General features: G+C 38.8%; 2 protein-coding genes across 2 annotated transcripts in view; one reads left to right on the top strand and one right to left on the bottom strand.

Annotated features, from left to right (window-relative positions):
* Window positions 1-14,779, top strand: part of gpr179 (G protein-coupled receptor 179) — a 31,488-nt gene extending 16,709 nt beyond the window's left edge. Inside the window, exons 6-11 of the mRNA XM_013276838.3 lie at window positions 3,211-3,320; window positions 6,485-6,723; window positions 7,553-7,691; window positions 7,844-7,946; window positions 8,842-8,988; window positions 9,368-14,779. Coding sequence (XP_013132292.2) covers window positions 3,211-3,320; window positions 6,485-6,723; window positions 7,553-7,691; window positions 7,844-7,946; window positions 8,842-8,988; window positions 9,368-12,598 — 3,969 coding nt within the window. The 3' untranslated portion in view covers window positions 12,599-14,779. The remainder of the gene's footprint in view (window positions 1-3,210; window positions 3,321-6,484; window positions 6,724-7,552; window positions 7,692-7,843; window positions 7,947-8,841; window positions 8,989-9,367) is intronic.
* Window positions 14,482-20,699, bottom strand: part of mrpl45 (mitochondrial ribosomal protein L45) — an 11,362-nt gene continuing 5,144 nt past the window's right edge. Inside the window, exons 4-9 of the mRNA XM_013276841.3 lie at window positions 19,496-19,613; window positions 19,230-19,328; window positions 18,205-18,253; window positions 17,969-18,118; window positions 16,952-17,125; window positions 14,482-14,821 (exon numbers count right to left, since the gene is read on the bottom strand). Coding sequence (XP_013132295.2) covers window positions 14,723-14,821; window positions 16,952-17,125; window positions 17,969-18,118; window positions 18,205-18,253; window positions 19,230-19,328; window positions 19,496-19,613 — 689 coding nt within the window. The 3' untranslated portion in view covers window positions 14,482-14,722. The remainder of the gene's footprint in view (window positions 14,822-16,951; window positions 17,126-17,968; window positions 18,119-18,204; window positions 18,254-19,229; window positions 19,329-19,495; window positions 19,614-20,699) is intronic.

Here is a 20,699-nt window from a genome sequence, read left to right as displayed (position 1 = left end):
AAATAAAAATAATAAAATAAAAAGAAACTGGATATCAAGATGAGTTTATAGAGCTCCTTTTGGCAAAGTAAATGTGGGTGCAGACCATATTCAGCTTGTTAAAGCTGTAGGACAGGACAGCCTAAAAAACAAAACAAAATGCTGACTTTAACATTTGAAGAATATTTAAGTCTTGATATTCAAAGCTATTTTTTACAGTATAATATATAGGACGCATTCATTTTGAAGATTTGTTGAATCTGCTATACAAAAGTAAGATGTGCAGTGGATTGCAGTGTTTTGCACACACAGTTAAGTTGACCTATTATGTTATATATGCTGTTACAGTGGTACGTGCTTCTATGAAACAGAGTCATCTTACATGTAATCCATGCAAACAAAAAGCTCAGGATTCAGGACTCTTGGCTCTGTGTGATGGGCAAAATAAAATATAGTCAAGTCATCTCCCCTTTATTCAGATAGCAGCATGCAGGTATATTTGATATTCATTCAAGAGCTAAATAATAATAACAATGCCAGTAATAATTGCAAATATCATAAATGTCAATTTATGTGAATAAGTACTTGTAAATGTAAATTAAGATATAATGTAATAGAGGCAAGTGATCTGCGGTCGCAACCCTTAAAGGGAGCAGCCGAAAGAAGAAAAAGAAACGTAAATGTAGAGATACATGTGTCAATTTTTTGTGTAGTTCTTTTTGTGTAGAACTATACAAAATGATGATGCAGATGAAAACATGGAAGGCAAAAATATACAAACATGGATACAGGATATATTTCAGTTATGAAATTAAAGATCTAAAACCTGCTGTGGTGACGTAAGAGGTGGAAGCAAGACTGAAAATGAGCAAATATTTGGGATCATGTTGTAAGAGGGTTTTGTTTTTTATTCAAAGGTGACCTGCAGCCCACATACTGTAGCTGACTGTAGTTCTGAAAGCCCCAGATGAAAGGTCAGAGTTCGGTCTGTCATCTCACTGGGGTGTCACTGAAGTAAAGTTGCCATTTCATCTACAAATAAATCCCCTGCATGAAAGAAGGTTGTTGACCATCCCACCAACATACTCAACCCGGTTTTGAAATCTACCATGACCCATTAATGTAGCAGGATTTTCTAATGTCAGCAAAAAAAGATCAATATGAGTGTCTCGGTGTAGTAGTAGGTACCTTTTTGGTACTTAGTAAATACTTTTCAGAGAACAACAACTGTTGTCCCTCTGCACTCATTAGTTCAGCTTTATAAAAACAGCAGCGTTATTTTTATATTAATGAACTGTACTGGTTTTATTGAGGAGGATTTGAGCTTTATTATTGGATATCACTGGCATCTAGAAGGCATCAGGATATCTGTGTTCTCATTTTTAGTGTCAGCATTAAAGTCATTTTTTGAGTATATAGTTAATAAACACAATGTCAGTTCAGAGGAGAGCTTGGTTTAGAACCCCATGATGCAAATCTGCACTAGAGAACACGGGTTCCAATAAATAATCACTAGAGTTACTGGATTATTGGACTGATTCATTCATTCTGTCATTGATTGTTTTATTCTGCACTATATCTTTGGGTTGACCAATCACATTATTTCTTTCTGCTGTGCAGCTCCATCTATAACACAGACCCCAATCAGTGTTTATGTGCTGGCCATTTATACTGATTAAATGTGCCTTCCTGCCATGACTTTTATTCTATAAGTTGTCACTCTAAGCAGGTTTATTCTGTATAAGTAGTTTGAACACAGTGATGTATGTTTGCATTTACATTATAAGATTTAGATTATGCTCTTATCCTGAGTGGCTGACACTGTTTTGCTCATGCTGCCATCACAGCAAAGTGAGTTTTAATTCCTGGATTACAGTCAGGAGTGATGTGCGCTTATACGGTCAGCAGAGGCAACAGTAAAAACAGTTGTGGTGTGTGTATGTATACACTACAAGTCAAACCTTTGGACACACATTGTCATTGAAGGGTTTTTCTTTATTTTCATGATTATTTACATTGTAGAAGACTTCAAAACTATGAATGAACACATATGGAATTATGTAATAAACAGTGTGAAGTGTGAAATAACTCAAAACATGTTTTAAATGTGATTTGATCAAAATAGCCACCCTTTGATTACTGCTTTGCAGACTCTTGGCATTCTCTCAATGAGCTTCATGTCGTCACCTGAAATGGTTTCCCAGCAGTCTTGAAGGAGTTCCCTGAGATGCTGAGCACTTGTTGGCCCTTTTGCTTTCACTCTGAAGTCCATCTCATCCCAAACCATCTCGAATGGGTTTAGGTCAGGTGCCTGTGGAGGCCAGGCCATCTGGGGCAGCACTCCATCACTCTCCTTGTTGGTCAAATAGCCCTTACACAGTCTGGAAACATGTTTGGGGAACTCAAACTTTTAGCAATTTTGTGGACTGACTGACCTTCAGTTCTTAAAGTAATCATGGACTGTTGTTTCTCTTTAGCTGACTGGTTCTTTCCATAATATGAATTCTAACAGTTATCAAATAGGGCTGTCAGCTGTGTACCAACCTGACTTCTGCACAACACAACTGATCGTCCCAATTCCATTAAGAAGACATGAAATTTCACAAATGAACCCTGGCAAGGTACACTTGTGAAGTGAAAACCTGTTCAGGTGACGACATCATGAAGCTCATTGAGAGAAGGCCAAAGGTTTGCAGAACTGTCAGCAAAGCAAAGGGTGGCTACTTTCAGGAATCTAAAAGATAGGACATATTTTGAGTTATTTAACATTTTTTTTCTTTGCTACATAATTCCATATATCTTGCTTCATATATCCAATGGCTTCAGTTTGTATCTATAATGTAGAAAGTTAAAAATAAAGAAAAAACATGAAATGAGAAGGTGTGTCCAAACTTTTGACTGGTAATGTACATACAGTTGTGTGTTTACCCACTTCCTGATTTGATACATTTTGATTTATTTTTTATTTTTTGATAAGTTTGCCGCACTTAAATCTTGTAGATTATCAAACAAAATTACATATTAGACAAAGATAAGACGAGTAAACACGAAATGCAGTTTCTAAATTAAGGCATTTATTATTTAAGGGGAAAGAAGTTGTGAAGTGATCGCCCCCTAAACCTAATAATTGGTTGGGCCAACTATCTATACACCAATAGAAACTGTTTGTTACCCTGTCGTGTGGAACTGTAGTTTTTCTTTCACTAAGCATTTGTCTCTCTGTCTCTGCAGGTCTTCATCATGTACTTCAGGCCAAGCACCTTCAGGTGCATCCTGCTCCGCTGGGTGCGAATGCTTGGTTTCTCCATTGTCTACGGCACAGTCACACTAAAGATGTACAGGTAGGTTAGCACTAATAATAGTCGATACTGACATTTAGTGTAGTTAAAATTAAGTGCTTTTGTTTAATAACTTCTCCTTAAACATCAAAGCACAGTGGTTAATGACTTTGAATAAATGCACAATTTCTTGAAAAATACATGAACTTTACTATAAAATATTTTGTTTATTTTACTGGAAGATACTTTGTATGATCTTTTTCTGGGTATGCTGGAAGGAAATTAGGCCTATTTATAAATCCACAACTGCATTCAGTTATAATTAAATAACATTTGGGTTCAGTGATTACCTACAAATATACGTAAATCTCATATCAAATAATATGAAATTGATCATATTTATCATATATTTTATACGTTTTTGATACAGACATTACAGGGAGTGCAGAATTATTAGGCAAATGAGTATTTTGTCCACATCATCCTCTTCATGCATGTTGTCTTACTCCAAGCTGTATAGGCTCGAAAGCCTACTACCAATTAAGCATATTAGGTGATGTGCATCTCTGTAATGAGAAGGGGTGTGGTCTAATGACATCAACACCCTATATCAGGTGTGCATAATTATTAGGCAACTTCCTTTCCTTTGGCAAAATGGGTCAAAAGAAGGACTTGACAGGCTCAGAAAAGTCAAAAATAGTGAGATATCTTGCAGAGGGATGCAGCAGTCTTAAAATTGCAAAGCTTCTGAAGCGTGATCATCGAACAATCAAGCGTTTCATTCAAAATAGTCAACAGGGTCGCAAGAAGCGTGTGGAAAAACCAAGGCGCAAAATAACTGCCCATGAACTGAGAAAAGTCAAGCGTGCAGCTGCCAAGATGCCACTTGCCACCAGTTTGGCCATATTTCAGAGCTGCAACATCACTGGAGTGCCCAAAAGCACAAGGTGTGCAATACTCAGAGACATGGCCAAGGTAAGAAAGGCTGAAAGACGACCACCACTGAACAAGACACACAAGCTGAAACGTCAAGACTGGGCCAAGAAATATCTCAAGACTGATTTTTCTAAGGTTTCATGGACTGATGAAATGAGAGTGAGTCTTGATGGGCCAGATGGATGGGCCCGTGGCTGGATTGGTAAAGGGCAGAGAGCTCCAGTCCGACTCAGACGCCAGCAAGGTGGAGGTGGAGTACTGGTTTGGGCTGGTATCATCAAAGATGAGCTTGTGGGGCCTTTTTGGGTTGAGGATGGAGTCAAGCTCAACTCCCAGTCCTACTGCCAGTTTCTGGAAAACACCTTCTTCAAGCAGTGGTACAGGAAGAAGTCTGCATCCTTCAAGAAAAACATGATTTTCATGCAGGACAATGCTCCATCACACGCGTCCAAGTACTCCACAGCGTGGCTGGCAAGAAAGGGTATAAAAGAATAAAAACTAATGACATGGCCTCCTTGTTCACCTGATCTGAACCCCATTGAGAACCTGTGGTCCATCATCAAATGTGAGATTTACAAGGAGGGAAAACAGTACACCTCTCTGAACAGTGTCTGGGAGGCTGTGGTTGCTGCTGCACGCAATGTTGATGGTGAACAGATCAAAACACTGACAGAATCCATGGATGGCAGGCTTTTGAGTGTCCTTGCAAAGAAAGGTGGCTATATTGGTCGCTGATTTGTTTTTGTTTTGTTTTTGAATGTCAGAAATGTATATTTGTGAATGTGGAGATGTTATATTGGTTTCACTGGTAAAAATAAATAATTGAAATGGGTATATATATTTGTTTTTTGTTAAGTTGCCTAATAATTATGCACAGTAATAGTCACCTGCACACACAGATATCCCCCTAAAATAGCTAAAACTAAAAACAAACTAAAAACTACTTCCAAAAACATTCAGCTTTGATATTAATGAGTTTTTTGGGTTCATTGAGAACATGGTTGTTGTTCAATAATAAAATTATTCCTCAAAAATACAACTTGCCTAATAATTCTGCACTCCCTGTATTTGTGGTCAAAGAGCAACTTGTATACGATGGTTTCCACATAACATAGTATTTTTGTTTATTATTTAAAATTGAAAACTCAGTTGAGTTTTTGGAGTACTGGGGGGGACAATAGATGTCTGTTTTGTTAAAACTATATTATAAAGAGACTATAAAATGATTCATTTCAAAACTAAGTTAAACCACTTGCCTTAAAGACTGTGTAATTTTATGGGAAAAAAAGAGCATATTCCTCTTGAATTTATATGCGTATACTTATCAGCTGAAGTTTGCTAACTTGTACACCGAGCGTGTATCATAAATGGGAAGACTTTATTTCTGATTTCTGTCCTTTCAAATAAACATTGAGTGATTTATTGTGGATTTTCTCAAATCCACAAAGGTCAAAGGTCTACGTTTAAGCTAAATGTATATATACACTCACACTAATATTTGGTTAAACGTCACTTGGCAGGTTTCAAGTTGCACCTTGATCCTGAATCTTTTGATAGCCATCAACAAGTTTCTGGAATAACTTTGGCTGGAGATTTGAACACCCTTCTTGGCAAAATTCATACTGTTCATTTGAATTGGTTGGTGTTCTGTCACAAACCTGGGTTTTAAGCATAGTCCCTAAATTTTCAATAGGGTTGACGCTTGATTAGCTTTGGGAAGTTCATGTGTTAGCTTACTTTCTTAATCCATTCCAAAACCACTTTAGATATGTGTTTGGGATCGATATCCTGTTGGAACACCCAATTATGTCCAAGTTTTAACCATCTGCCTGTTTATTTAAGGTAACATTGAATAATTTGTGATAATCAGTGATTCCTGGGTTGTTCCTAAACTTCCTAACCAATATCTTCTGGGTCTTCTGTCAGACCTTTGCAAAGTGGTGACACATCTGGATGACTAGTACTTATCTACAGTTGTTTGAACTGATGATCTTGAAATCTGCAGTTGTTTAAAAATAGCTCAAAGAGATCTTCCCAGCTTGTATACATCTGCAATTATCTTGGAGAGCAAAAATTCTTCTGTGGATTTTTGTCGAACTTACATTACTTATTCTGAGCCTAATTCCATGACGCTGAGATCAAAAATCTCTCCAGGCAAAGACATCTCTCAAGAAACTTCATATTGAAGTGACATCAAATTCAACACTCAGTCACTGACTTTACTGTTTACTACAAGTTGCAACAGTTTGTCTTTAGTACTCAAATACTGATTTGCTCTTGTTTTGGACCAGAGTACTGAAGGTGTTCCTGTCACGCACAGCCCAGAGAATGCCCTACATGTCCAGCCTCCACTTACTGAGAATTCTGGGAGTGATGCTGATGACAGTCAGCTGGTTCCTGTGTGCATGGACGGTGGGTGTTATGCAGAATCGTGACAGAAACATTCCAGTCTTCATCACAACCAACACACCTGATGGACAGGGCTTCAACATGTGTTACCTTGACCGTTGGGACTACATGATGGCTGTAGGTAAGTAAACTACATGTAAAGAACCTGTTAAGAGTATCAACAGCATCATTAAACATTTAGTAGCTATTACAGGGATTCTATTAAATCTCAAAGTGTACCTATGTCTAAATCTACATACAGTTATGGTAAAAAGAAAGTAAAACCTCTTTTACCTCCAAGTCTTTATGCATAAGGACATAATAAAGATAATCTGATTCATTTTAGGTCTAAGAATTCAGTAAATACTACTTTAGATGTGTCATCATCATAATCAGGCTGGAGCCTAACCCAGCTGTCATAGGGCGAGAGGCGGGGTACACCCTGGACAGGTCACCAGTCTATCACAGGGCTAACACATAATGACAGACAAGCATTCAAACTCACATTCACACCTATGGGCAGGTTTACAACTTTATTATTATAGTTCATTACAAGTCCATTTTTATACTTATTCCTTAAAGCAATAAATTAGACAACAAAGTAGAAGGCAGCGTTGGTACAATAAAATCCAGTGGGGCACACAGGATCACTTTGTCAGCAATTTACTGGGATTATCTAGACAACTTAAGTTCTAGGTAAAAATAAAAAATTATACATCAGTAAATAGCTGGCCATTAAATTATATGAAACCAGAATATATCTTAAAAAATAAATTCACTGTTGAATAAGCTTAAATGAGACTTCTTTTAATTGCATTCAAGAAAGGTGTTTAAGTTGTCACCAGTATTAAGATCTTTAGCGTACAACATAAAGCACCACAAAACTACTGTTAGATTGAAGTAAAACCAGTTTCAACATTTGTACTGTGTATTCCTGAACATCCAAGTGATTATAAAGTCTTCTGCTACAGCTGAGCTTCTGTTCCTGTGCTGGGGGAGTTCACTGTGGACTGCTGTAAGGCCAGTACCCTCAGCTTTCCATGAACCTCGTTACATGGGCATCGCCATCCACAATGAGCTGCTTCTCTCCTCTCTGTTCCACCTGTTCCGGTAAACAGTAACCAAGATCACTAAGGTCAATGTGTCTGAAAAGAAAGGCAGTAAAGCTCATCACATCCTCAACAATATATCTGTGTACCATACGAAATAGAAAGCCAACACACACTGACGTGGGATGATTCTATATTTTCTGCCTCCCACAGATTTACCTTTCCGTCTCTTCATCCTGATTGGATGCTGCTGCTCTCCTTCATACACACCCATGTCACCATCACTGTGACACTCGCCCTGCTCTTTGTTCCCAAGGTATTCCACATTTTTATGTCCATAGTGCCAAAGTAAACTAATTAACGCAGCAAATCTTGTCATTAACGTCATTTTAACAAGATTAACGCTGACAGCACTAGTAAGAATAGAAAAAAGTCATGGAAAATGGATTCGTGCTTTTCTACTCTGAGCAGGCAAAATTCCTTTTACTACAAGCCTCATTCACCCAATCACACACATTCATATATTGTCTAACAGTCACATACACATTCACATGGATGCATCAGGGACAACCCTGTGTTCAGTATCTTGCCCATGGATAGTTCAACATTCAGAGTTGAGTAGCTGGGAATCAAACCACTTATTTTCTGATTGGTTGACATAATGCTGTAAAAATCTAAATGATATCTCACAGTATTCTCAAACTTGTTAGCTTTATCATTTACTACTTTAAGCATGTAACTCCACTTTATGTTAAATATAAGACCTCAGTATATAATGTTAATGATAACTGCTAACTCAGCATGGTCTGGTTCTGCTTGAAAGCCAGCCAGTATGCTAATGTATGCTACATGCTAATGTGTATTAGGCTAGAATGCTACATTTACTTAGATATCATAAAATGTCGGTGGAACTCACCGCTGTCGCCAAGTGCTTACTCATAGGAGTTCGTCTGATTGTTGGGGTTTCCTTTTTATTATTGTAGGTTCTTTGCCTTACAATATGAAACACATAGGTGGTGACTGTTATGATATGGTGCTATATAACTAAAGTTGAATTCAACTGAAGTGAACTGAAGTGGAAAGCCTTCCAATCAGTCCTTCTAGTTAAACAATGTTCAAGACTTCTTTCTGAATGTGTAATTATTACTTATGAATTGTGTTTAGTCAAAACCAGATATCTTACATGTGCTCCTCTCCTATGTGTTCCACAGTTCCTTTATGTATCCAAACCTGGGAGAGAGGAGATTGCAGCAGAGGTGTATGAAGATGAAGTTGACCTGCGGCGCTCTGGCTCCTACCTCAACAGCAGTTTTCACTCTGCATGGAGTGAGCACAGTGTGGACCCTGATGACTTTCGGGTAAACACTGTTGTCCCCACAGAACGATGTTATCACTTTGCAGTAGGGCATAATGTACATAATATGGAAGAAATTCCAAAGGCTACATTTAAAAAAGAAAAAATAATTATCCCTTAATTTTAATTATGTTTACATGTAGATTCAATAAACAAATGGTAAATATGTTATAAATGAAATCATAAAATAACAGTAAATACAGTTAACTGTAGACTGAACATATTTCTATGAACTTTCTCCACCCCTTCAATCCTTTGCTTTAACCTGAACTGTGTTCTTCATACTTAAACTCTTTACCTGTCCTGACTCTCCTTGTCTTTTCCTCTTCTCAATCATTTCAACCTCTATCTCATCAATTCCCTCCCTTCTTCATATGCATCAGGATGAACTGAAGAAATTATATGCCCAGTTAGAAGTCCACAAGACAAAGAAGATGGCTGCAAACAACCCTCATCTACCTAAAAAACGAAGCTCTCGATGTGCACTGGGGAGATCCCTTATAAAACGCATAGCTGAAATCCCAGAAACGATGAGCCGCCAGTGCAGCCGTGAGGAGAAAGATGGATCCTTCCGCAGTAGAAGTGGGAATCATTCTGACTCTTTTAGAAGGTCTACAGAGACGGTCAGTATCAGTTACAGAAGTTCAATGAAGTCAGCATCTCTATCACCATCACCATCCATGCGGAAGTCGCAAAGTGATCATCACTATGTCAGGGAACGAGACTCTTTGCACACCTCCACATTAAGGGCCAATACTGTGAAGAGATCCTCACAGCGATCTGAGACAGACTCCTTGGATATACCACCAGGGGTCTGTAAGTCAGCCAGTGCCCAGAATCTGACGATTGATACCAATCTCTTGCATCCTGATCACAACAGACTTCATAAATCTTGGAGCCTAACCTCAGCTACCAGCCATTCTATGGAGAATATACCCAAGGTTAACAGAGCCAACACAGTGAGGTCGAGGCCAAGCCTTTCTATAAGTGACCAGACCAGGAGTGCTCTCAAATCTGAGTCATTTGACAAGGCTGAAATCTGTCCTTGGGAGGTGGAGCCAGAACAGTCAAGTGACAAGAACCAGAAGCATGTCACATATGCAAACTCTGGGGATGATGAGGAGCAAAGGCCACCATCTCCACTTGCACTTATCTGTCCTTGGGACCATTTGCCACCTGTAGAAAAGAAGTCTTCTGTGGACAAAGGCCTACAAGGTGAAACCGAGTCCCCCAAGTCTACCGTGTCTACAAGTGCACCTGGTTCTCCAAGACCAAAGGTTGCAAAGGATCAGCGTGTTTTCTCTTTCCGCACCACTACAACCGCTAAGTGGCTGACTGTGAAAACATTGATGGGATCAATTGATGCAGCTAGCAGGTCCAGCAAGGATGGAAGCTTAAATAGAGAAGATTCTGTTTCGCAAAAAAGTCAGGAAAGTGCTTCAACAACACCAAGGTCGGGAACATCAAGACATCCTAGCATTGAAAAGAGGTCACTCCAGAAAAGAAGCATGACAACAGCAGATGGAAAACCATGTCTTGTTAAGCAGAATGCAGTCAGACTCTCTTCTGGGGATTCCTCTGACAGAAGCCCACGAAGGCTTGTAATTGTAAAATCTTCCATCCATCCATGTGATTCAGAAGATATGCAAAAAGATGGGACATATGAACATGTGCTTTTGTCGAGGCAGAGTAGTAAACGTAGTAGTATAAGTTCTATAAGCAGCTCCAGAACCCCTTCAACTCACAGAAGAGGTAGTTATCGAATTACTCCAACCCGTAATGTTCCTCATACAGATGTATGTTCATGGGATAGTGCTAGTGGAGAGGGACCAAAGAAGCAGCAGAGCATTAAAGCAGATATCTGCCCTTGGGAATCACAGGTATCTGAACGATCTAACGTATGTCCTTGGGAATCTCAAGAGCAAGCAAACATGAGAAGACGAGGAAGTGGTCATGGAGAAATGGGTCCTTTGGAATCTCAGAATATTCCAGTTGTTTCTCACACTATCCTTTCTAAAGATTTACAGGCACAGCAACCTTCAAAAGGCATATTAAACATATGTCCCTGGGAGACTTCAGAGTCTCCCCAGCCTTCAGTAATACAAAATAATGAATACGCTAATGTTTGTCCGTGGGATGTGCAGGACAAGGTCGAAGGTGTATACGAAAATTTAAATCCTTTAGAAAACAGGGGAACACTGACAGTGCCCCTTCAGCGAGAGGTCATGAAAGCTGCAATCTATCCTGGTGCATCAAGTAATGAGCAACATTACCATGCAATATCACCTGCCTCAAACTGGGGTAAACACATAAACAAAACAGCAGCAAGTTCTCCATGGGATTTCCCTGATCCCCCGACAATCAAGGAAAATATTTGCCCATGGGAAGGCAGTAACACGGAGCAGACAAATACAGAATCAACTCCACAAATGACAATAAAGGTACATATTTGTCCCTGGGAAAGTGAACAAGACAATCCAGAAAATTTAGAAATAGATACCTCACTTTTGAAAGCTACTTCAGAACATACTGATGAAAAAGACAGCACAAGAGTTAATGTATGCCCCTGGGATACAGCACTACCTGAAAAAACTGCAGCGACCAAAACAATGTCTCAAGAACTTAAAAGGCCAGCAGAGGTTTGTCCATGGGAAATTGAGGAACCAGAATCAGGAAAGCCAGAGATCCCCAAAATATCAGAGAGCACCGCTCGAGCAAATGTTTGTCCATGGGAAACAGGTGAAGTAGGGCGAGTTAAAACTGAAACATCAAACGCATCTGATAAACTACAAAGGAAGGGCACTTACCAGGAAAATGTTTGTCCAATGAAAACAGAAACCCCCAAAGTTCTGAAAAAGCAAGACAGCACAAGGGAAGATGTTTGTCCATGGGAGACTGAAGACACTAAGGCTGCCAAAAAGAATGATAGCATTAAAGAAAATGTTTGTCCATGGGAGACTGAAGAACCAAAAATTCTCCAAAAACAAGATAGTGCTCTGGCAAATGTTTGTCCGTGGGAGACTGAAGACACTATGGCTGCCAAAAAGAACGATAGCATTAAAGAAAATGTTTGTCCGTGGGAGACTGAAGAACCAAAAGTTCTCCAAAAACAAGATAGTGCTCTGGCAAATGTTTGTCCGTGGGAGACTGAAGACACTATGGCTGCCAAAAAGAACGATAGCATTAAAGAAAATATTTGTCCGTGGGAGACTGAAGAACCAAAAGTTCTCCAAAAACAAGATAGTGCTCTGGCAAATGTTTGTCCATGGGAAACTGATGAAACCGTCCAAAAGAAAAGTAGCACTGGAGCAGGTGAAGACAAAAATGATATTCCCAACAGTGACAAGGATGTCATAGAAAGTCAGAGCTGCCTTAGTGTCGAAGAGACTCCAGCAGACACAAGCCCTGAGCAAACAGATGAGTCTAAAGCAAACTTAGCCCTGGGCAGGCGAGATGCTCTGTGCCCTTGGGAGATGTTAAGGAGCACATCTGGCTCATTCACTGACAATGCGTCAGATATCTTTACATGGGAGCCTGAGAATATTCCAGAGGAAGACGAAGAGGACGATGCCGAGTGTGCTGCTGAAGCTCTTGTATTCCCACCTGACCTATAGCTTTATACTTTTGTAGCTACTGTAGGCTCAGCTATAGAAGAGCTTCCCTGCAGCTGGCAAAGGCAAAATTTCTTTCTGATGGATCATTAAACAATAATTAAAGAGCAGACTTAATTAATGAAATTTGACAAACAGCCGGGCCACGCCCACATGTCTAAAAACCTGGAAGGCTAGACTTGGCTGGACACTCCACAACACAAGTTGTGCAGACCTGACTGAAAATACATTTTGTAATGCACGTATAGGAGATTTATGTACCCCATATATTTAACACAAAAAAGTTTTTTTTTTAGAAGGGCATGTAAAGCAATTAGCTGAAGTCCAATGTCTTTGTTTCTGTCCCCCATATTAAATGCAAATGATTTTGTGCGTCTTTGAGTGACATCACTCAATTTTGCCATGAGATCAGTATATTGATGGCTGAGCTAAAATTATTACAAAAGCTGAAGTTAAGTCAGCACTACTCTAAAACAAAAGTACAACAGAGGGTGTCTACACATAAGAGACTTTGGAATACTCCTGCCCCGTATAAAGATACACCAGACAACTCAAAATTCCTTAAAAAAATCATTTGTTCAAACTAAAATAAAATACAAACTGTCAAGCAGGAATACAATGGACACAGTTACATTTCAAACATATTGATAAAACTATGCATACTTTTTTGTTTGGGGGACTCATTTCCTGACTAAATACTAGTGTTTACTATTAAAGTGGACCGACTATGCTTTTATTTTCTGTCATGCTCACTGCCACAGTGGTAGCTGCTCATATTTGAACACAAAGTTTTTAATGGTGTGTGTGAAAATTATTCTGTGAGTCAATAGCTTGGTTTCAGACAGTTCTATCTACTGTGCTCATTATTTGATATAATTGACAGGGAATATCCCTAATGTGGTCACCTCAGGCACCCACCAACTGTTTATACCTTCTGTTGTTGAGGAGCAACTAATCAAAAGGAAGATGGTCTAAAAAGATAGGAAATAAAGATAAAATGGCTTGTTTCACACGGTGAATGAACTTAATCTGAACTCCGAGTCAAACTCCAGTCCAAGAAAAACATATGAAAAACATAGCAATCACCACAGAGCTGTTGTGTAATCACCTTTTGAAAACACTGCAGCTATTTGATAAGGCTGATTACTTTTTTAAGCACAAATGACTTAAGCCAAAAGTGGTTTGCACCACAGTAGTACATATTCCTTGGTTGTTTAACAGATCTTCACAATATTTTTTCTTTAAAGACAACATCTTATGATTATCAGATGGTCATCATTAGCTAATCACTTCTTTACATCAAACAATGCTTTTAATCTCAGTGTGTGACATTAGTGAATGTTACTTTACGTTCTGAATCACTTCTCACAGATTTCAGAGTCAGCTTCCAAGTTAAAAAATAGTAATATGTGGTCAATTCTGGACTTTAAATATCAGCAGTTGTCAGTTAAGATGTAATTTAGCTGCATGTCCATGCCAGCAAATATTGTTTGAAATTCATTGATGGTTATCATCAGACTTTCTGCTGCTACAGTGTCATACAGCGATTTTATTGTTAAACTCCAACTGTTGGCTCCAAGTCTTCTTTTTGTCAGTGGACTGACCTAGTTTTGTAAGCAATGTTTGTGTTTTTGTTTTTTTTTTTTAATGAGTGTACTGTAAATTGTTGGCTATATATATATATATATATGTATATATATATATATAAAACACATCTTAATTTGTGCTTACAGTAATTTGTGCAAAGAAAACCAGGTGAGACACTTTCTCATATTTCCTGAGTATATCCATCGCAGAAATAAATTACTCAATTTCTGTACATCTGACCATTTTATTTCTTACATGTGCACAATAAATTTAATAAAACAATGATTTTGAGACAAAACCATCATGAAAAGAAGGTTTTATTGGCTTTCTGTGCAGCAGTATCTAAAATTCACCTGCTGCTTCCAGTGCCTCAACAACCAAAGTCATTTTACAAACAGAAACGAGCCTCACAGGGAAGCCTGGTTTCCTGCCAAAGTGGACAAATTATAACCAGCCACAGCCAACTTTTAAACAACATTTGGCCCATGAATAACACAGTCCACCTGTGGTTTGATGAAAGGTGCACCGCCCCCTGGTGGCTCATTTATACCACTGTACTGCCTCTGGTTTAGGAACTTCATAGTTGAGGGCATCAAATTCTTCCCCTGGCTTCAGCTCTGGACCAGGAATCATGAGCGTCTAGAAGAAGAAAACAAAGTGGAATCTTATTTAAATGTTGGTGAAGTCCAAAAGCCTTCTACAGAACGTGTACTAGCATATTTTGTTCCAACAGCAATCAACTTTTAAGATCAGAACAGCAGAAAGGTTTCATAAAAAGAAAAATAAACTTCTCTAGTTTACCTGTAATGTTTGCTCATGAAAACAATCTTTAGATTCTCTATCACAGGAAGTGGGGGAAAAAAAGCTTTCCATAATTTTTTTTAGAACTACAGAGTATTTAAGATAGATAGATATACACTAAACACAAGAGCTGCAAATTAAAATCAGATTGTATTTGGTTTGAGTTCATGGACTAAATGCAAGGAGGCGTTTCACTGACAGATTGTGACTGACAGAAGGCAGACACATACGAAGCTGTATGATCAAAGCTAAAATAATTTATCTGTCGCTGACTGAGGAATAGCAAATGTCTCAGTCAGTGACTATATACTAGAATCAGAATTTATTAGAATATTATAATTAGAATAAAAGGTATATACAGTAACTGATTCCAATTTTATCATGAATCTCTAGGAAAGACTGATCAGATTCTGATAAATCACTTGAGGCATAGTTCTTTTTATTATAACAACATAGATTTCCTTTGCTTTCTTGCCCTGAAGCCCAAATAAGAGACAGACACTAATTGTTCACAGCTGATCACCACAATCTCCTATCGACAGATGAATTAGAATGAGGAGTTTAATAAATCATCTTCACATCACATCATGGGTTTTTTGACTATGACTAACGCTTTTTTTGCAGAGCTCTGAAGCTGATGGAAGAGTAAAAAACACCTTCCAGGCAACATTACAGCTCCGTCTGCCACATATATCTGAGCCACAGCAGGGACTGACTCATATATTTAAGGTGATTACATTCTCAGTTCTCAGCAGTGATGCATTTAATGCAAGCCATCTCCTGTGTCACTCTCACTTTGCGAAGGTTTCTGTAGACTTAACACAACCTCCTGGTTTGTTTTTTCTCTACTGAATCTCCCTGAAACGTTCATGTGGGAGCAACTTGTAACAGATTCACCTTGATGCAGCAGATCACCAGGTTTAAATTCCAGGTGACAGGAGTGGTAATTATTAACTACCTTTTACTCAAAACACTGTTCTACAGTATATTTCAGTAGAGCTGCAATTTTATTTACTTGCATTATCTTTTGAGACAAATTACATTTAGCAAGCAAAATAAGACTGTCTGCCATGTAAAAAGATTTCAACCTGTTATGATGCAGCCTACGACTGCCTAATTTCATCTAGTTGTATGAATGTAGAATTGGGGGTGATACAAGGAAATCATCTCCCGAAGTCTTTAGAACAGATCCAGCTCAAACAGCAGAACAGCATCTCCTCTGATAACAATTGACGAGGCAGCTATCTGACATTAGAGCCTTTTTTTTCCTGAAAATGTCAAAAAATGTGGATATCCTTTAGATACAGTTGACTGCCTTTCTTGTTTTCTTTGTTGAGTAAGGCCAGACGAAGCCACACATAAGATGCATTTAAACAGCTTGTTTAACATGACTGGCGATTGTCATTTTTGTCCTGGGTGGTGGTTTTTCAGCCACTGAAGAGGCAGCATTTGTAAATATTAGCAACGTTTAGTCACTGTGACAGCTAGAAAGATACTAAAATTGAATGGAAGTCCTCCCTTGGTCTTCATTGGTGCTCCATATCACAGTGTGACACTAATTTTGGATAGATGAAATGTATAGTAGTGTATGCTTTCAAGGCTCTAGCCTGCCAGGTCCATGAAAACGGAGCTTAAATTGCAGAATACAAGACCCTGAAAAGTGCAGAGTGTTTCATGATAGAGGTCAGGAATAAAATTTAGTGTGAGATGAAACTTTTTTTTATGGAAGAAAGGCTGAAGGCTATTCAAAAAGGACAGAGAAGTATTATATTTAAGCGAAAGAAAGAAAAAAATATCAAAAAGCTTGCAATAGCTAACAGATTTTGTCTGCCTTGTTCATGTGCCCATTAAAGTGAAGTATGAACAGGCCAGTTAATAACAGTATTTTAATTAGCATTTGACAGGGAGAGAGCCTTGGACCTCTGCCTTTTTCTTACTAAAAGATAAATGTTTAGAGTAGAGGGTCACCTTAATAATTGGATCCTTGGCAGGGGCCCAAGATGGCACTATTTTTCCATGTAACCGCCACCGGCCGTAGGGGTTGATGAGATGCCTTTCTATGACCAGGTACTCCAATACATCCTTTGGCTGCTCCTCACTTCCCAGCATTAACCTCCCGAAGCGGTCATAGATTGCCAGAGTCTGCACACAGACACAGACAGAGGTAAATTCAATTAGTAATCTTAACACTAATTTTAACATGAACAAACCTGACATGCAAATCGAACCCTGCTTTTGATTTTGATTTTAGATCGCTCCCACAAACACAGTTGTTGTGGGACACACAGATTCCAAAGCAACTCTAAAAACTGGCTGCAGGGCTACTGGTTTCATTTTAACTCAGATAAAAATATTAAATTTGTCCCAGAAGGGGCATTTGAAAGCTGACAGACAGTTAAAAATAAGAGCTGAATTACAGAAGGAGTAACTGACCAACAACATTGAAACCTACCAAAAAGACATGCAATCTTAAAATGTGTGTGTTCACAAGTCAAATGGCTTCTGGAATAAAACAAAATCTGCTTTTGCTCGTTTTATTTACTGACAGGGCCAAAAAGGTCGCTTTTATGTCATCTTTCAACAAGCCAATATAAAATGCTTTATGTTACTGTCATGAACCAAACAGCAGAAGGCAATGTGATAACATACGCAGAACAGTTTTTCAAAGAAAGTCCAATAAAATACAAGATTAAAAATATAAACATGTCAAACAAGGGAGTATATATGAGATAAAAACCGTAACATACCAGAGCAGTTCAACTGTTTCTAATGTAACTACATTAAATACGTTGATGTGTTTTGCCTGTAGTCACAGAGCTGAGGTTAACAGCATCTCAGAAGTGATTCGTGTCCTTCTGACAAAGTTCAGTGAGTGAGGAACAAAACACTAAGATATTTACTTGCTCAAAACTGTTCTGGACAATCTCACACACATGAAAACACCAACACACACAAGCACACACAAATACTCATATTATACTGTACCTGCTTGGAGTGCATGCGAACCGTCACCTGCCCATACAGGTTGCCTTTGGAGACCATGTCAGGGCAGCGGGCATGGACCACTCTGGGTGGCTCCAGGGACTCCACAAACCTCCAGCGGATCGTCTTGTATCGGTTACCCCTTGTCATCTCCTGAACACAATGCAGCCGAACAGAAAGTTGAGTACAATAAAACAAAGAACTGAATTATCTCAAGGATCATCAAAGGATAAACTTACAGGATAACACCTCTCAGTCACCAAAGAGTGAAGTTTCTCCTTGTTGAACCTGAAATTCAGACATAAGATTTGAATCTTCGTCTCTAAAACTGAAGCCAGAGTTTTCATGACATGTTGCTTTACTGTGCATCAGCCTCTCGTATCTTTGTACATATATCTCATATACAGCTAGTAAAATGTATCACCAAAATAATTGTCCTCACTGAGTAAATGTGTTCTTCAAAAAAAAAAGAAAAAATGTGATAGTTGTTGGTGGCAAGTCACTTGCTCTCAGAAACTGCTGATATACTGGGATTTTCCCACAGAATCATCTCCAAGGTTTACAGGGAACATCCAGTGAGCAGTCGTGCCATTTACCTCTGTCCTCTGCCATCAACTAGGCATGCTCAACGTTTAAACTACCCAAGTATCTTCGCTAACCACGACCATCCATGATTTATGAGCACAGGGTATCCGTTTCCTGATGGCTGCTTCAAGCAGGGTAACACATGTCATGAAACTATCTCAAACTTGTTACTTGAGCATGAGTGAGTTAACTATACTTGAATGACCTCTGCAGTGAATAGCTCTCAATCTAATGGAGCTCCTTTGAGATGTAGTGGAATGGGAGATGCATATCATAGATGTGCAGTCGAAAAATCTGCAGCAACTATGCGACGATATGGTCAACATGGACCCAAATCTCAGAGGAAGGTTTGCAGCACCTTGTTGAATCTGTGCCAAAGACTTTAAGTCAGGTCTGAAGGCAAAAGGGGTCCAAGCCAGTACTAAAAAGGTGTACCTAATGAAGTGTCTGATGATGGTCTACAGATTTGGTTTGATTACTGTAAATGTGTATGATAACTATCATAATTCATTGTAATGTACTTTGGCTTACCACGATAACCTGCTTATCACTACAGATTGTTTCATTATCAGAGCTGAAGGCTGCCTGAGTGCGTCTCTCACCTATAAAAATGTGCCACAGTAATAAACACTCCTTGTCAGTTGACTATGTGAGGTGAGACAGGGGTTTATTTTCTTACTGTGTCAGGGCGTGGTGAGCTTCAATAAAGATTTCTTGAGCTTTCTCTGCAAAATCCTTTGTTGTGAACACGGAATCGTGCTCTTTGATTTTACGAATCCTGAAAGAACAAGAATACAGTTAGTTCACCATAAGATATTCAATGAATTCAATCAAACAGCTGGATTGAGAAGATAATCGTTCTCAAAGACCCTCCTCCCAAAAAGATCCAGAAAAGAAAAGCATCAGCACAGCAACAACACAAAGACACAAAGAAGAGAATCTTACGCCAGCTGTGAGGCAGCACTTTGTCGTATCTGCTCAGTACGTTGTTTCAGGCCTTCTTTAGACAGAGTGGAAAGACGAGCATCACCCTCTGGGGGTATGTAGGGGTCGAAGATTCCCGCTGGTAAAGAAAGCAGACATGACTGATCAGCCAGTGTGAAGCCTCCAAGCAGGAAAATGTTTCAAAATAAATCATTCCTGCTGACTGATTTAGCAAGAACAATACATAACCCTACTTAGAGCACTAAAACCCTCTGTTTAGCTTCTGTGTTGCACTGACATCTTATTCAGGACACTTAACAGCACCTATTCCTGAATATAAAAATACATTTAGTATTAAATAATAAAAAATAAACATACATTTTTCAAATTCTTTGTTAAACAACCACAGACAGACATAGCCAGGGCTGGACTGATAATCTGGCATACTGGGTCTATCTGATGGACTGACCCATGGATCAATATCATTTTTATTTATTTTTTTGGTCAACAGACAGACCGGGAGTCGCGTGCTGTCCCTACAAGCAATGACAGCAGACCATTCGTTCATTTTCATTAGTGACCATGGATTCAACTCTCTTAAAGCAACTAGCCCCTCCCCTACCTTTCCTGTGCACCCATTTACTTAGGCCTGGGTATCGTCACTAATTTCTATAACCGATTCAATTCTGATTCACAAGGTCCCAATTCGATTGGACTCAATTTTGACTCAATCAGAAATATTATAATTCTGATCATTTAAAAGTACATATCCATATTTTTAAATCTATGTACAAAAACAAAGCTGACACTTGTGAGACTTCAGAGGTGGAAGCATCACAGCAGTGATGCAGTAAAAGTTACTTAACCGCCTTAAAAAATATTCTGCAGTAGATCAAAAACGTAAGAAAACCATGAATCATCATATGAACATTACCTGATGCTGCTGAAGTGAAGCAGAACAAAGTTACAGAGGTTTTGTTAGAGACACAGCTAAGCGCTTTGCAATTTGGCACAATTTTAAGAAGTTTACATTTTGTTTCGGTATTGAACAGCAGAAATGAGGCTTTCTTGTCGGGTGTCATTTTTGATAAAAAAACAAAAAACAAAAAACATCCGACAGCACCTTATACAGCGGTAGACTGGTGCATAATAAGCAAGCAAAAAATGCAGAAAACAGAGATTTTTGATGGGGAAACTGGTCTTTAAGTACACTGAGATAGAACTG

The sequence above is a fragment of the Oreochromis niloticus genome, linkage group LG6 (genome assembly GCF_001858045.2).
Source record: "Oreochromis niloticus isolate F11D_XX linkage group LG6, O_niloticus_UMD_NMBU, whole genome shotgun sequence".
Classification (NCBI taxonomy): Eukaryota; Metazoa; Chordata; class Actinopteri; order Cichliformes; family Cichlidae; genus Oreochromis; species Oreochromis niloticus.
The sequence above is the reverse complement of the archived record's forward strand: the minus strand, read 5'-3'. Positions and strand labels throughout refer to the sequence as shown.